The sequence below is a fragment of the Otolemur garnettii genome, unplaced genomic scaffold, assembly GCF_000181295.1.
Source record: "Otolemur garnettii isolate 467f Iridium unplaced genomic scaffold, OtoGar3 scaffold00003, whole genome shotgun sequence".
NCBI lineage: Eukaryota > Metazoa > Chordata > Mammalia > Primates > Galagidae > Otolemur > Otolemur garnettii.
This window is the reverse complement of record NW_003852398.1, coordinates 22,309,115-22,326,350: the sequence shown is the minus strand read 5'-3', so window position 1 is coordinate 22,326,350 and position 17,236 is coordinate 22,309,115. Positions and strand designations below refer to the sequence as shown.

At 36.8% G+C, this 17,236-nt stretch overlaps 1 protein-coding gene across 1 annotated transcript in view; it reads right to left on the bottom strand.

The window, feature by feature from the left end:
• Positions 1-1,962: 1,962 nt before the first annotated feature.
• FAM114A2 (family with sequence similarity 114 member A2) overlaps positions 1,963-17,236 on the bottom strand; it is a 34,677-nt gene continuing 19,403 nt past the window's right edge. Inside the window, exons 10-14 of the mRNA XM_023515445.1 lie at positions 11,892-12,011; positions 11,203-11,342; positions 8,475-8,547; positions 4,988-5,041; positions 1,963-3,099 (exon numbers count right to left, since the gene is read on the bottom strand). Of these exons, the coding sequence (XP_023371213.1) occupies positions 2,965-3,099; positions 4,988-5,041; positions 8,475-8,547; positions 11,203-11,342; positions 11,892-12,011 (522 nt within the window). The 3' untranslated portion in view covers positions 1,963-2,964. The remainder of the gene's footprint in view (positions 3,100-4,987; positions 5,042-8,474; positions 8,548-11,202; positions 11,343-11,891; positions 12,012-17,236) is intronic.

Genomic DNA, 17,236 nt, shown 5'->3' with positions numbered 1-17,236 from the left:
GGAATAACTGAACATTTCATCTATCAAGGGATTAAGTGATTATAAAGGGGAGTGGCTACTTATGAAATAGCAACAAAAATAATTTTATGGTTGGGGGTCACCACAACATGAGGAACTATATTAAAGGGTTGCAGCATTAGGAGGCATTAGGAATGCCTAATTCCTTAGGCATTAGTCATTAGTGATTATTCATTAGGCATTAGTCATTAGTGATAAATCTTAAGACACCAGAAAATTAAAAGTAAACTAGTACAAAAAGAGTTGGGTATCATCAAGAAACTACATCATGTACACATTCCAAATGGAATAATGAAGTATGTGTCATCCAAAAACCATCACCATCATCCCGTAGGTTCCAAAATCATACCTATTCACCTGTCCATAAATGTGTATACCTATCTCTACTAAATCAAAACCCTTGAATTTTTTATTATATTCTAGGTAAAGAGCAGGCAATTGTTAAGTGGCCCTTTCATCATTTCACTAGTAATCCCCAAATTCATTAAAGAATCTGGATAGGGCAGTGCCTGTGGCTCAAAGGGTAGGTCACCAGCCTCATGCTGGAGGTGGTGGGTTCAAACCCAGCTCTGGCCAAAAAATAATAATCTGGATAGATGGGGCAAACTGATGGGAAAGATAAAAAGAAAAAAAAAAGAGGCAGTGAGTCACATTTACCTAATTTTATGAAGCCTAAAATTGGCCAAGTTCTGGATAAAAAATTTAAATTTAAGACATGAAACAATAAAACTGTAGAAGAAAATGTGGGGAAAAGTCCTGGCAATATCAGCCTGGGCAAAGATTTTATGAGTAAGACCCCTTTGGCAATTGTAGCAGCATCAAAAATAAATAAATGGGACATGACCAAGCTAAAAACTTGGATCCAGGACTCAGCTGAGAGAGGGTCAGCACAACTAAAGCAAGCTATGAATCTGACAAAGGGCTGATAACTAGAATCTACAGAGAACTCTAAAAATCCCATTTATAAGTGGACAAGAGATGTAAACAGAACCTTCTCTGAAGAAAGTTCTCTCACCTAATGGGTACAATGTTAAGGGCACTACAGCACACCACCTGGATAAAGGACTCAACTACAATTTGAACTTTACCTAACAAGCACTAACAATATAACCGAAGTATTTGTACCCTCAAATTAATCAGAAATTAAAAAATAAAATAAAATGGGACAAATTCAGAACTGAAATCTGGGAAAGTACGTAAAAACAGTCATCAGTCACTGCTCTCTACCTTGTATCTATATTTCACTTCTTTAAAGAAAAACCTGAAATACGTGTTTCTATATTAGAGTTAAAGCTGACAAACTGTCATTGCACAAGAGCCTAAAAGGTAATAGGCAATTGTCCAGTTTCTAAACTTTGCTCAAGAGAAACAGATTCAGACACAGTAATTCAGCTTGAGGTAACAATTTAGGACTAGAGAGACCAGCTTTAATAACCATAATGCAACTGTTTTTCTGAAATTTCAGAATTATTTAAGTTGTGAAGGGTGAAATTTGTCTCTAAAAAGAAATACTCAGAAATTTTCTCATCATATTAAAACAGAAGATAAGCAGAACAACATTTTAGTGTTGTTGGTATACCTTTTAAATCCAAATCTACTTATTTTCTTTTTCGCTTACTAACTGCCTCTATCCCAAAGAAGATTACACAGGAACAGTCTTGATACCAATCTATGCTATTGCTTCACTTTGCTATTTTTTTGATTTGAGAAAGATATTGGGACTCATGTTTAGAAAAGTAAATGAAAAAATAAATTAACACAATCATTACATTTTATTTTAAAGGTTTTAGAAGATGAGGGAAAGAGCTCACAAAAGTTACCTTAATCATTAAAAACCACAAAGTTGTAGAACTTTCTTTAAAAGTGCATACCAAAATAGCTTTTAGGAAGATGACATCTTAATAGTCTCATAAGTTGTTGAAGACAACAAAAGAAGATCTGGAAGATAAAAGTTGTATTTTAAAACATACCAAAGAATACATAAAAACAAACATAAAAGTATAAGGAAAAAATGCATTGTATCTTAGAGGTTAAATCTTGTTATAAATGAACATCATTTCCTTAGGAGTGTACAGTCCACTTCAACAATACTCAAATAACAAACATCCCATTACTAAAAAGAGCTTCAACACTCCTTTGGAGTTGGCTGTTTTAAGAAATGTATCCTGAAGATAGAGTAGGCATGAAAAACATCCTTGAGAGATTCAGAATATCGGCAAATCATGACACCATTTTCCTAAATTGCACTTCATGGTCTTGGATCCAGCTGAGAGGGTCAGCTACAATTTGAAACTTGTTATCCCGGGGTGAGGGAGAAATCTGAAGCTACAGGGCACTTTGCTATAGTTAATTTATGTGGCTACAAGGATCAAGTTTCTTCTCAATTCCAAATATCTACTGAGATTTAAAGAGCAGAAGAAACCTTCTACCCGTTTTCAAGAATTCATGTGATAAATGAAATCATTACAGAGTTTATATATGCCCAGTTTTCTTAAAGCCATAAATTTTATTCTCAAAAGAAGTATATGACATTAATAGACCAAGCATGTCATGAATTCTGGAATAGTAAATTGTCTCCTTGCTCAACATCTAATTATATCCATGGGCTATTAAATCCATAACTAAACTGTTAGTGGTTTGTAACAGTTCAAGGTAAGACCAACATTTTTGCCTGAGTGTCCCACTAATCTTTATCTACAGCCATTATTGGACTTTGTACAAAAGTTTCTTTTCCAATAATTTATTAATTAAAACAACTGAGAATAATAGTGAGAGGGCCTGAATACTTCACCCAAGTGGTGAAGGCAATAAACCTTCTCTTTAAACCCGCTCTCCTTCCTAAACCTTTATATACTGAAATAACTCTATGCCTTTATTTCTGTAGGTACCCAGAAGAAAGTAGCACTTCTTGACTATCACAAGTCCCAAGTGGATTCTCTCTATTCTTCACTCTTCAGACAAAGGCCTCTGGCTCTGCTGCTCATGTCTAGATGATTCCATTTTGTTCTCAATGAGAGAGATCTGTAGTACAGGTAAGAGTAACTGAAAGGCATCCTGGATGTAGGAGGCACTATTTGATGCCTAGGTTTGGAAAAACAAGAAAAAATCACAGTCACTTAAAATATAGTGCAAGACGACAAAAGAACAGACTAATCTCTGCACTCTAACACTGAATTTTTAGCTTGGCAAATAAAAACACAGACTTGGCCATTTTGGTAAACTCTATTATAGGCAGAAGAAGAATCTAGTTCCTAAGTTAATACAATAGCACCAAAAAAGAACATCAGCATTTTGTTTAACTTGCCTATCAAAAATGACAACTGTTCTTTGGTAACTGCTCAAATTTGGCATTCAAAGCTTATTTATTCCTTGACTGAGTGGGTAGATTCTGCTGTAGTATTGCGGTCAATTATTGCAAGAGGCTTTCAGAAGGCTATAAATCCTGCATCTATAAGATATCCAACCCATTTTAACAGCTCTTCTTCCATGGACTAAATGCAGTCAGTGAACACAAGATATCTACTTGCAAATATTAATAGGGAACCCTGCATTCAAAGATGACACAGTCTAGATATACTTCCATCTCAATAAGAAACCAATATGAAATGATACTACCTGTTTTGAATTTATCAATGGCAAGTATTACCATTTAAACCTCAGGGTGACATTTGTTTTTTGTTGTTTTTTTTTTTTTTGTAGAGACAGAGTCTCATTTTATCACCCTTGGTAGAATTCCATAGGTCACACAGCTCACAGCAACCTCCAACGCCTGGGCTTAGGCAATTCTCTTGCCTCAGCCTCCCAAGTAGTTGGGACTACAGGTGCCCGCCACAATGCCCAGCTACTGGGTTTGAACCCAGTACCCTCAGTATATGGGGCCAGCACTCTACCCACTGAGCCACCCTGAGGCACTGCTCTTAGGGTGACATTTGACACTAAGTTTTCAAGCTAGAAGAAATCTCAGATATCATCTAGTTAAAACTGTTATTATAGACATAAAAATAATAATGAGTTTGTCAAGAAGGTAATTCCTGGCCCACAGTCATATTACAAGTCAAGGAAGATTCAGGGAAGGATTAAGCTCCTGGTTTGCAAAGTTCTTTCAAATATACCATTCTGCCATTTATCAACACAAACTTACATTTTTTTAAATTGTTCAAATAATCCCTGACTATTGAAAAAAAACTATGTGGTTAAGGAATTAAGATTATTTACTTCAAGTTAATTTTAAAAGAATTTAAAATTAAAGAACTATCTAGCAGTTAAAATTTTTTTCAATTCATATTTAAAACCTAAGTATCAAATATATTTTCTCCCCCAGACTTACATAAAGATGTTTTAAACAGATCATCAAAAGTCTGTTTGCAAAATTAATTTACAAGATAGAATTCTTAAAAAATATAATCAAGAAAGCATTACATAAGTAATATAATCAATCATAGGATGTTCTTACACCTTCTTTCCATGGACTTAAACCAAATACCTCCTTCTAACGGAATAATGAAGATTATGAGAACACAGGAACACAGGTACCTTTTTGAAAAAACAAAGCAAGATTTTTTGGCAAGAAAATGACAAAATGTTTTGTTTTGTTACAAATCTCCTCTTCTTCAGGAAGGAGTGCTTCCTTGTTTATAATTGAAATTTTAGCCCTTCACATTTACCAGTTGGTATCTAGAAGGTGTTTCATTACTGAGAATTGTCCATTAAGCTGGCAAGAGGCAGTACTAAGTAATGACAGTCTATGTTTCTTCCACTCTACTTTATCCTACAGCTTCAACTTAATGCTTTGTAATTAATGAGCAGGATATGCACATTAAATATACACTATTTTGGTCACATCTGCAGCAACATGACTAAACTACTTATCTGGTAAAACAAAACAAAACAAAAAGCCAAAAGCTAAAGACTTAAGAAGGGTTAATTAATAAGAGTCTTATTACCGAGACTTAAAACAATTATGACTTACCTCTAGAAATACTGCAGTGATTAATGGGTTAAGGATATCTGCCTTTTCTTTGACCTGGAATAAAGGATACAAAGATTAAAAAAATCTTCAAAAGTGAACAGAGCAGATTAAAAACAATAAATGAATATAACCCCTCTTTGAAACATATATACTTCCACATATAAATATAAGCACAGCAAATGTGGACTGAGAGCAAAATGCCATCCCTAGAAGGTAAAATTTACATGCTTTAAACTTCCTTCTTTATACCTTTCTTGCTATCCATATTGAGAGTATACTGCTTTATAGTTTTTTATTAACTTTAAAAGGTATCCCCATTCTGGAAGAGGGGGATGGGAAAAGTATATGTGATCACAAAACATAATCATTTTAAACAAAATATGAAGATAAGAAACATGTGTTCAAAAAATAGTTTTGGACAGGCTGTTTTTTAGAAAAGTCTTATTTCATGGAAATAAACAATGCAAATTTAATATCCACATATTTGGTACCCTGTAGTTGATTTGCCAGCTTAAAATATCTTTATGGAACATATGGAAAGATTTGGCCTCATATATTGCAGCCCAATTCATAATTGCTAGGTCATGGAAGAAGCTCAAGTGCCTACTGACCCACAAATGGATTAATAAATTGTGGTATATATACACCATGGAATACTATGCAGCCCTAAAGAAGGATGGAGACTTTACCTCCTTCATGTTTACATGGATGGACCTGGAAAATATTCTTCTTAGCAAAGTATCTCAAGAATGGAAGAAAAACTATAAAAGAATATGGGGAAAGGGAGCGAGGAGGGGAAGGGGGAGGATGGGTGGAGGGAGGGTGATTGGTGGGATCACATCTATGGTTCATCTTATAAGGGTACATGTGAATTTTTCTAATTGAAGAATATAAATGTCTTTTTTTTTTTTTTTTTTTGGAGACAGAGCCTCAAGCTGTCCCCCTGGGTAGAGTGCCGTGGCATTACAGCTCACAGCAACCTCCAACTCCTGGGCTCAAGCGAGTCTCCTGCCTCCGCCTCCCAAGTAGCTGGGACCACAGGCGCCTGCCACAACGCCCGGCTATTTTTTGGTTGCAGCCGTCATTGTTGTTTGGCGGGTCTGGGCTGCGGATTCAAACCCGCCACCTTAGGTGTACATGGCTGGCGCCTTAGCCGGTTGAGCTATAGGCACCGAGCCAAGAATATAAATGTCTTAACACAATAACTAAGAAAATGCCATGAAGGCTATGTTAACCAGATTTATGAAAATATTTCAAATTGTATATAAAAACAGCACACTGTACCCTAGGACAGTATTAATGTACACAGCTATGATTTAATAAAAAAAAAAAAAAAAAAGATTTGACCTCATAAAGTAAACTTTAATGGGCAGCACCTATGGCTTAGTGGGTAGGGCGCCAGCCCCAGCCAAACTGCAACAAAAAACTCAAGGCTCAGCGCCAGCCACATACACCAAGGGTAACAGGACCCAAACCGGACCCAGGCAGCTCCAACAAAAAATAGCTGGGCGTTTTGGCAGGTGCCTATAGTCCAGTTACTTGGGAGGTTGAGGCAAGAGAATTGTTTAAGCCCAAGAGTTTGAGGTTACAGTGAGCTGTGATGCCACAGCACTCTACCAAGGGTGACATAGTGACACTCTGTCTCAAAAACATTATTAAAATAAAAATAAAAATAATCTAGGGCAGCATCTGTGGCTCAAAGGAGTAGGGCGTCAGCCCCATATGCTGGAGGTGGAGGGTTCAAACCCAGCCCCACCCAAAAACTGCAAAAAAAAAAAAAATATAAACTCAATTTTTTTTTTTTAAGACAGAGTCTCACTATTTCACCCCAGGTAGAGTGTCATGGCATCACAGCTCACAGCAACCTCAAACTATTGAGCTTAAGTAATTCTCTTGTCTCAGCCTCCCAAGTAGCTAGGACTACAGGCACCCACAATGTGGGGCTATTTTTTTTGCTATTGCAGTTGTCATTGTTGTTTAGGCTCAGGCTGGGTTTGAACCTGCCAGCCTCAGTATATGTGGGCAGCACCCTAATCACTGAGCTACAGGCACTAAGTCTACACTCAAATTTTTAAAAATAAACTTGGGCCAGGGTCCTAATTAAAATAAATTTAAGAACCCACAGTAACTGTGCTGTCACACTGACACTGATATACTTACTATAAAGTAATTCTCATTGCCTATTTAAAATTCCCTGGATTTTATCCTAACTCATTACTGGTTTCTCAATCATCTTCCATAGTTGACACACTTTCTCTAAATTTTTACAACTCTAATTAAAAAAAGAAAAACACACTTTACAGCTCCTTAACTGTCCAGCAAAGACATATTACCACAGTCTAATAATCTAAGTTAGCAGCAGCTCCTTAAAACTAGCATCAAAATTTGGAAGTTTAATTTTATCAAGGTCTACATTTCCATTATAGGTCCCACAGGGCAGCCTAAAGAAAACCGGAGACTTCATAAAAAGAGAATAAAAATGAGCTGTAAAAATCTGTTAAAACATAGATAAGCTAATCCTAAAATTCATGTAAAAATGCACAGGGCCCAAAATAGTAAAAAAATCTTGAAAATAAGAACTAAGTTCAAGTAATCACTTCTTGATTCAAAACCACTTACAAAACTACAGTAGTCAAGACAATATGGTATTGGCATAAGGACAAACATACAGATCAATAGATTAGAAATAGGAGTCTAGAAATAAACCTGTATCTATGGTCAACTGATTTTTTACAAAGGGACCAAAACAATGTGATGAGGAAAAAGCAGTCTTTTCAACAAATGGTGCTGGGACAACTAGATAAACACATGCAAAAGAATAAAGCTGGACCTCATAAAGTAAACTTTAATGGGCGGCGCCTATGGCTCAGTGAGTAGGGCGCCAGCCCCAACCAAACTGCAATAAAAAATAGCCAGCCGTTGTGGCAGGCACCCCTACCTTACACCATAGCCCTAAATTTAACTCAAAAAAGATCACAGACATAAATGTAAGAACTAAAACAAACTTCAGACAAAAACACAGGAGAAAATCATGATTTGGGGGCAGGGAATGATTTCTTAGATAAAGCAGCATCAAAAGCACAAGTGATAAAAGAGAATATTGACAAGATATATCTTGTCATTATTTTAAAACTTATGTACCACCAAGAAAGTGAGATGACAACTCATAGACTGGGAGGAAATTTGTGTACATCTTGTATCTGAAACAGATTTGTACCTAGAAGGTACAAAGAATTCCTGTAAGTCATTAATAAAACAATAATCCAATTCAAAAAATAGGCAAAGTACTTGAATAGAGGTTTCTCCAAAGAAGCTATACAAATGGACAAGAATTACATGAAAGGATGCTCAACATCCTTTGCCATTAGGGAACTGAACAACTGAAATAGGTAAATTTTATGGTATATAAACTGCTATTATAAAAAAAATCAAGCTGCTAAAAAGCACCAAAACAGACATTAGTCCATTAAGAAGCATGAATTCTTACCCCAGCTGTTGTTAGACAGGTGGTGAACTCTTTAGACAGAAAGGATAACTCTTTACACAACATAACTGTCATCCTAGGAAAGAAAACTAAGTCAGGAAAGTTCTCTCCTTTTTATAAGTTATATAAAGTATCAAAAGAAAACCAATCATTCCTATTACTATAATAAATGTAAAAGAAGAAAGCTTTTAAAGGGAGTAATACAATAGTCCCCCCTTATCCACAGTTGCTCTTTCCGCAGTTTCAGTTACCTGTGGTCAACTGCAATCTGAAAATTTTCAATAGAAAATTTAAGAAATAATTCATAAAAGTTTTACATTTTCACACCATTCTCAGTAGCATGATGAAATCTCACATAGTCATACATAGGGCATGAATTATCCCTATTTTGAGCATGTCCACACTGAATGCACTACTTACTCATTAGTAACTTAGTAGCCATCTCAGTTACCAGACTGACTATCATGGTATCATAGCACACACGTTCAAGTAACTCTTATGTTACTTAATAAGGGATTCTGGTGTGGTTTGGGTATATCCCCTCCAAAACTCTTGTTGAAATTTGATTCCCAGTATGACAGTGTTGGAAGATGGGGAATAGTGGGAAATATCTGGATCATGGAAGCACTACCTTCATAGATTAATGGCTATCTCTAGAGAGCGAGTGAGGTCCTATGCTCATGGAAATGTATGAGTTGCCACAAGGGTTGGTTGTTAGCAAGCCCACCTCTAGTGCATGTCTCTTTGCAAACACCCACTCACCTGTCTACTTCTGTCATATTGTGAAGCAGCACCTGGTCCCCACCTGAAGCCAAACAGATTCTATGCCATGCTCTTGGAGTTTCCAGTCACCAGATCATGAGCCAAATAAACATCTTTTCTTTAAAAATTACCTAGCCTCAGATATTCTGTTACAGCAACATCAAACAGACTAAGACAGCTCAAAAGCAGTGATGTTGACAATTTGAACTTGCCAAAGAGAAGCCATAAAGTGCTTTCTTAAAAATATTCTGAGGTTGCTAAGATCTACAGTAAGATCTACAGTAAGAATGACTATTCTATCCATGAAACTGTGAATAAGGAAAAAAGAAATTCATGCTATTTTTTCATTGTACTACAAACTACAAAAGTTATAGTCACAGTGTCTGATAAGTGCTTAGTTAAGATGTAAAAGGCACTAAATTTGTGAGTGAAAAACATGAACAGAAATGTGTTCTGATTGATGGCAACCAGGTTCAGTATTATATAGTTTCAAATATCTACTGGGAACCTGGAATGAATCCTCTGTGGGTAAGGGAGACTTACGGTCTGCCTAAATCAGCTACCTAACGTATTAATATCTGGGGACCCATTTAAGTAGGCATTCATGCAGCAGGAAAAGGAAGTTCAGTCCTTAGAAAAATACTTTTCTGTAAAATCATCTAGAAAGTACTATACTTCCAAGTTAAATCAAAAGAAATAATTAAAATACATTTTAAGGTGACAGCATAGTACTTAAAAGATCCTACATTCCATTCAGAAATATAAATGAAACATGTATGCCTTCATTCAGCAAATGTTTACTTAAAGTCTTCTATCAGCCACTGTTTGAAGCACTGGGGACATATAGGTGAATAAGCAAAGTCCAAATTTTCATGAATTCTAACTTACATGCTAAATTAGGGGAAGACTATAAGTACACACACACACACAAATATGCACATATAAATATATACACATATTCAAATACACACATAAGCACTAGGTGGTGATATGAACTAAGAAAACGAAGAAGGATAACAAATTAGATAAGGGGAAAAAAGGCCTCTCTGAAAAATCAGCATTTGAGTAAAGACCTGAATTCTGTGAGGGAATGAGCCACAACTCGAAAAGCACTGAAAACAGCAGGAATAGCCACTTTTCCGCAGAACAGGTGGCTTTGGGGTTATGAGTGTCTCATCCTTAAATGTGTTCAAGAAGACAAAACTAGGCTCCCCTCTCTGGGATGCTGCAGGGCAGTAATGCCACAGTGAAGAGGAGGTCCTGAGCACATCAACAGCTCCTCCCACTCCTAACACACTCTCACACACTTTTGTTTTCCCAATACAAATTCCCCTTATTTCAATAAAGAGATTTGCTAAAACTACTTGACTGTTATTTTTCCCTTCTGTCATTACCTACATTCTACTATTTGTCAATATTTTTGTTCAAAATCAGTAATAAGGTAAGGAAAAAGGGTAAGTTTGTGACTTCATCAGACCTAGGTCTAAATCCCTAGCCACAAAATCTGGGCATATTACTTAAACTTCTCTTGTCTGTGTTTCCTCATTATTAAAGTTGGACGAAATAACTCACCTTTAACATTGTTAAAAAAAATTAGAAATGACACATGTAAATTCCTTAGCACAGTGCCTGGCATACAATTAGCACTCAGGAACTAATAACCATTACAAAGATTTGAGATTCTTAGAACTGTTTTCTACTTTTACTCATACCAAATCCCATTCCTATTAAAACTAACAATCTATGAGGAAATAATTTTTAAAGCATAAGCTGGTTAATCGAAAGGTTAAGTTAATAATACAGACGTATGGCTCAAGGAAAAGAAAAATGAACAAACTTCTAATATGTGAATGGGTACAATGTGAATGGTATCCTTCCTGTTGAAAGGCAAATTTCTAAAACCTTAGAAATAAGCTGAGATAACTCTTTCAACATGTTATATTACTTAAAGGGCTACTCATACACTCACTGAGAAAGAGTTTGGCTCCTTTCTATGGCCATCACTTCCTGCTTCCTGCCATGTAGCAACAAGGCTGCTGTTTTGTGGAACAATTCAATTGAGCAGGCAGTCAGTTCTGCTAGGCTCCGGATTGCAAATGCATGGATATCCTGGGTAGAAAAACAAAACAAAGCATAATAAAACATGTTTTCTTTTTTTCTTCCAGTGGAAATACCAGCTTGCTTCTCTCACACTGAAGGATGAATATTTTGAAAATAGGAAAAACAAATAGCTGCCCTTCAATAAGCATTGTTTTCTTCCATGCAGCTGCTCTCACAACTACAAAAATAAAGGCTCCCCTAAGGTCAGATATGCCATGTGACTAACTTTGGGGTTTAGATAAAAAGTGCCTGGTAACAGCTTCTAGGAACCTTCCCCATGACACAGCATACATGCAACACCCTTTCTCTTTTTTCTTCACTCCTTTAATCTTAAAGTCTGGATTTAAGATGCTGCAATCATGGATCACAAGGTTGAAATTATGAGCAGCAGTGCAATATAATAGAAGGAGCCTGGGTCCCTGGTTGTGACGCCCACATCTCGAAATTAAAAGCCTGTAATTTAGGTATTACAAAAGCGATCCATGTAACTAAAAACATTTATACCCCCTTAATATTTTGAAATTAAAAAAAGAAAAACAACTTAGTTGCTTTGCCTACCTCTACTGAATTTTCATTGACTCGTTCATTATTTTCTGCTTCCGACTGTTTTTCTTCTCCTTTCTCTGCTAATGGCTTAGTCAGAGATTTTCTGATCCATTCGTGGGCAGTATTTCTTGCCTAAATAAGAAAAAGATTATTGTCCAGCAACAATTCAATTTAGCTCACCAACATCATTGCCATGTTAATAGTTTTTTTCGCAGTACAAGGCTGGATACTTTTGGGACAGCCCTCGTATAGACCATTACCTTCCCTTCCATAAGGCCCCTTCATGCCCTTTCCTAGTCAATATAGCTCAAACCATGTCCCCTTTCTCTTGCCCAAAGACAAGCACTCTACTGCTCACTATAAATTAATCTTACCTTTTCTTAAAATGCATACAAATGGAACCATAAGTTCACTCTAATTTGTGTCTAGCTTTTTACGCACAACATAATGCCTGTTAGATTTATGTTGTTATTAGATGTATTAATAGTTCATTCTTATTGACTGCTGTGTAGTATTTCATTTTATAAACAGCCATGCACCCTACAATGTCTTAGTCAACAATGGACCACATATATAAAAGTGACCCCCTACGATTATAATACCATATTTTTACTGTACCTTTTCTACATTTAGATATGTTTAGATTCACAAATACTTACAGAGTTCAGTACAGTCATATCATGTACAGGTTTGTAGCCTGTATTTATATCCTAGGTGTGTAGTAGGCTATACCATCTAGGTTTATGTAAGTACACTCTATGATGTTTTAATAATGATAAAATCACCTAATGATGCATTTCTCAGAATACATGCCCATCATTAAACAATGCATGTCAGTATATACTGCGACTGATCCATCTTCCTGACAATGAATCTTTGTGTTGTTTCTAGTTTTCTTTGGCTTTGTAATACCACTCTCTTCTGGTTCTTCCCCTATCTTCATGATCATTCTTCCTCAATCTCTTGCATGTCTGATCTTACTCAGCCAATCCCTTAAACATCAGTATTATATGAATTTCCAGTCCTGACTCCTGACTTCACTCACTCTACACCTCTCCCCTTTAGAACCTTTATCCAACCTATTCCAGTCATTTTTAACTATCCCTGACCTGCTGCTAACTCCTAGATCCTAGTTTCTAGCCCTGATCGCTTCTAAAAACAATTTATCCCAAATGCTTACTGGACATATGTGCTATGATATTCTACATGCACTGCACATAAAATCTGAACTTGTCATCCTTCTCTTCCCACCCCCAAAGATTTCATCCTCTTTTACTTCCCAAAGTTTTAGAAGTGTTATCATATACCAGTCACCTGAGACAAAATGTAAGAGCCATCTTAGAATTTTTTTCCTACCTAATCAATCACCAAGATGGTCTGATCTTACCCAAGATAATTTCTCCAATCTGTACCCCCTTCTTTCTCTTCTTTCCCCTCCTACCAGGCGGTACCTCCCTACTACCATCATGTGAGTTTAGGTCCACATTATGACTGTTTCCCTGTTTCTGATCTGGTTCATCTTAAATCCATCTTCCATAATGCTGCCAGTTAGTTATCTATCTCAAGCCCAGAGCTGACTATTCTTGTTTCCTTCAATGGCCCCTCATCAACTAGATCACACTCTTTCTCGTGATATAACTACATGGCATAGATTCTACCTACTTCTTTAACCTCGTTGCTTACACTTTTAATTTAGTACTTACCAAATTTATTGGCCACTTCTTGAATTTAGTACTTATCAAAACATACTGGATTAACTGTATCTCTATTTTCTAACTAAACTCCATATGATAGGAATTTAATTAGAGAGTGTCTCATTTGGCTTTGCACACCAGCGTCTGGTACACTGTAGAACATCTACTGTTTTTACCAGGCCAGCATCCCTATCTTTCTTTTGGCAGTAGATTCTAGACTCTTCTTAGTTCATGTGATTTGTGTAGAGCTGTTTCAATCCTCTGATTCCAAGGATTGGCACATGATTCAAGTATAGCCACTAAGAATATTAATCTCCCTGTTCACATAGTAATTAGTTCATGTATAGAAAAGTGACCAAAGTCTGGTCAATTAGCATCAGCCCTGGACATCCGGTAAATTTATTAGGAAAAGGAAGCAGTCTTTCTATAGAAGTTATTCAACCAAAAAAAAAAAGCCATCCTAAACTGAGAGTTGTCATGGAAAAAAAAGCTTCCCTAAGAATGAAGCCAAAACAAAAGAAAGTGGAGCCAAGAGATGGAGAAGGATAGTTCCTAGAGACCCATATGTGGAGTGAGTCCTGCCCACTGTTTTTCTAGTTTCTTGAGCTACTCAGTTCTTCTCTTTACTTAAGCAAGTCTGATTTGAGTTTCTGTCTTTCATAAGAGAATCCTGGCTTTTCAAGAAATATTTATTGCTATAAATGAAGGCATCTACTTGAACTTAGTAACAAAGTATTAGAAATCCAGAGAAGTTCTTAACAGTCTCAAATTAAGGAAATCAGTTTTTATTACAGATATAGTAATCGGACTTGGCCCTTTAAGTATTACTACTTGCTGCTACACCCAAGGCTACAATACAGATGAGCTAAACACAGAACCTGTGTTCCAAGACATTCATTTCTGGGTTCTTTTCCCTATACAATCTCTCAAAAACTTTTAGGAACAATCTGGCTCTGATCTGTATCTTCTCATTACTTCTTAAGCATTAACCTTCCAAATTCAAAGAACCAGTAAGAATGAACTAAATAAAGATGGGAACCAGAAAAACACAAAGTGTGTTGAGCAAAATACTTAAATATCTAGTAAGATCAGAGTACAGGGTAAAGGCATTTATTTGTTCATTCACTAGTCGATGTAGTGGTTCATGCCTATAATCCCAACACTGTGGGAGGCCACAGGAAGAGGACTGCTTGAGACCAGGAATTTATGACCAGCCTGGGCAACACAGCCAGACTTCATCCCTATGAACAACTTTAAAACATAGCCAGGCGTGGTGGTATATGCTTGCTGTCATAGCTACTTAGGAGGCTAAGATAGAAGGATTGCCTAAAGCCCAGGAGTTTGAGGGTTTAGTGAACTATGATCAATCACTGTACTTCAGCCTGGGTGATGGGACAAGACCTCGGCTCAAAATAAAAGAAAAATTCATTCATTTATTACAGATGTGTCATCTACTGTCAAGACATAGAAAAGGTCAGAATCTGATCTTCTCTATGCTAGTGAAGAAAGAGAAGTAACAAACAAATGCATGTGTGAAGAAAATAAAACGGGGTAACAGAGAATATGGGCTGAGTGGGTAGAAGGTGGCTAGAGTTTGGGTAGACAGAAATGGTCTCTGAAGGGTGAGATTTGAGCTGAAATCTGAAAGATAACAAGGAGTTGGCCATATAAACATCTACACAAAGGGAGTTTTAAGTACAGGGAAATCAGCTTAGTGTATTTGAGGAACAGAACAAAGGCCAGTATGGGAAAAAATATAAAGGATGGGGAAGCATGATAAATGATATTGGAATAGTGAGATTTATTGGAGAGAATATTAAGAGATGAGGTTGGGAAGAATCCTTACAGGGAGGCTGGGTGCGGTGGCTCACACCTGTAATCCTAGCTCTCTGGGACACCGCAGTAGGCAGACTGCTTGAACGTAGGAGTCCAAAACCAGCCTGAGCAAAAGTGAGCACCTCCCCTACCCCCACCCTATCTCAAAAAAAAAAAAAAAAAAAGCTGGGTGTTGTGGCAGGTATCTGTGGTCTCAGCTACTCGGGAGGCTGAGGTAAGAGGATTGATTGCTTGAGCCCAAGAGTTTGAGATTACTGTGAGGTATAAAGTCATAGCACTCTATAGAGGGTGACAAAGTAAAACTGTCTTTAAAAAAAAATCCTAATAAGTGACTAATAATCCAAACCGTATGTTAAATTCTTGGCAATTTCTTTGAAGAGACAAAATGAGAGAAAAACTAAGGATTAACTTATCTGAGATTAAAATGGAAAAAAAAAATGAGAGGGAGGGCCTGTGACTCAAGGAGTAGGGCGCCAGTCCCATATATCGGGGGTGGCGGGTTCAAGCCAGGCCCCAGCAAAAAATGCAAAAGAAAGAAAGAAAAAAAGAGTGATATAGCCACATAAAAGAAAAAAACTAATATAGTAAATTTAATATATTTGAAGGAGTTATTTTACTAGGCATAGTGCCTATCCAAAGTGAAATCATCATGAACCATATTGCCAGCTCAAGGTAATTTATTATCCTTTCCTAGTCTCCTGCCCCCATTGTTCAATCTGGAACGGCGCATTAGTGAGACCTGGAGACTTGGACATTAAAAGGTACCTTTAAGAGAGCTTAGCTTCTATAACTACTTATTTTTTTGATTTGAAAAATAATAAGGCCTGAAAGATAATAAGGAATGGGATTTACCCAAGATCATACCACATGTGTCAGAATAAAAATCTTATTTCCACAATCTCACTTCAGTGTTCTTTCTCCTACATCACAGCCTCCTACATAAACTCTTAGGGAATTGATAGTTAAGGCTTTGCTCCTTAACTATTCTACATAATAAGTCTTAATGCCTGAAATTTAAATAAAAAGACTGCTTTCAGAGAATCACTAGAACTACCAGACAGATAAGGAGCTACTGGTCTTTTAAACATATTTATTTCATAATCTCCTTTAGGCATGGAAACTCTATCTTTTTAATAGCACCTAACAAGTTACCTAGCTACCTAATAAAGGTTTACTGAACACCTAAATATATAGGACATCAAGGTAATTTCTGTGAAGACATCAACAGTGAGCATTTATTGACTATGAGCCAGGTACTTTCTAAGAGCTTTATGTGTATGAATACATTTAATTCTTACAGAAATCCTACATTACTCCCATCCCAAAGAAAGAGAAGTTGAGGCACAAAAAGGTTAAACAACTTGCTCAAGGCCACATAGGAAGTAAAAAGTAATAGAATTAGGATTTTAAGGACAAATTATGCATAGATTCTGCCTTGAAGAAATCTAAGATTTCGAACAGGAGGTAAGATACAAATGTTTTTTAAAACTGTAATAAATTTTTGTTTTGTTTTGTTTTGAGATGGAGCCTCAAGCTATCCCCCTGGGTAGAGTGTCATGGCATCATGCTCACAGCAACCTCCAACTCCTGGGCTCAAGCGAGTCTCCTGCCTCAGCCTCCCAAGTAGCTGGGACTACAGGCGCCCGCCACAGCACCTGGCCATTTTTTGGTTGCAGCCATCATTGTTATTTGGCGGGCCCGGGCTGGGGATTCGAACCCGCCACCTTAGGTGTATGTGGCTGGCGCCTTAGCCGCTTGAGCCACAGGCGCCGAGCCAAAACTGTAATAAATTTATGAAAATACACATGCACAAGGTTGAGGGAAAAA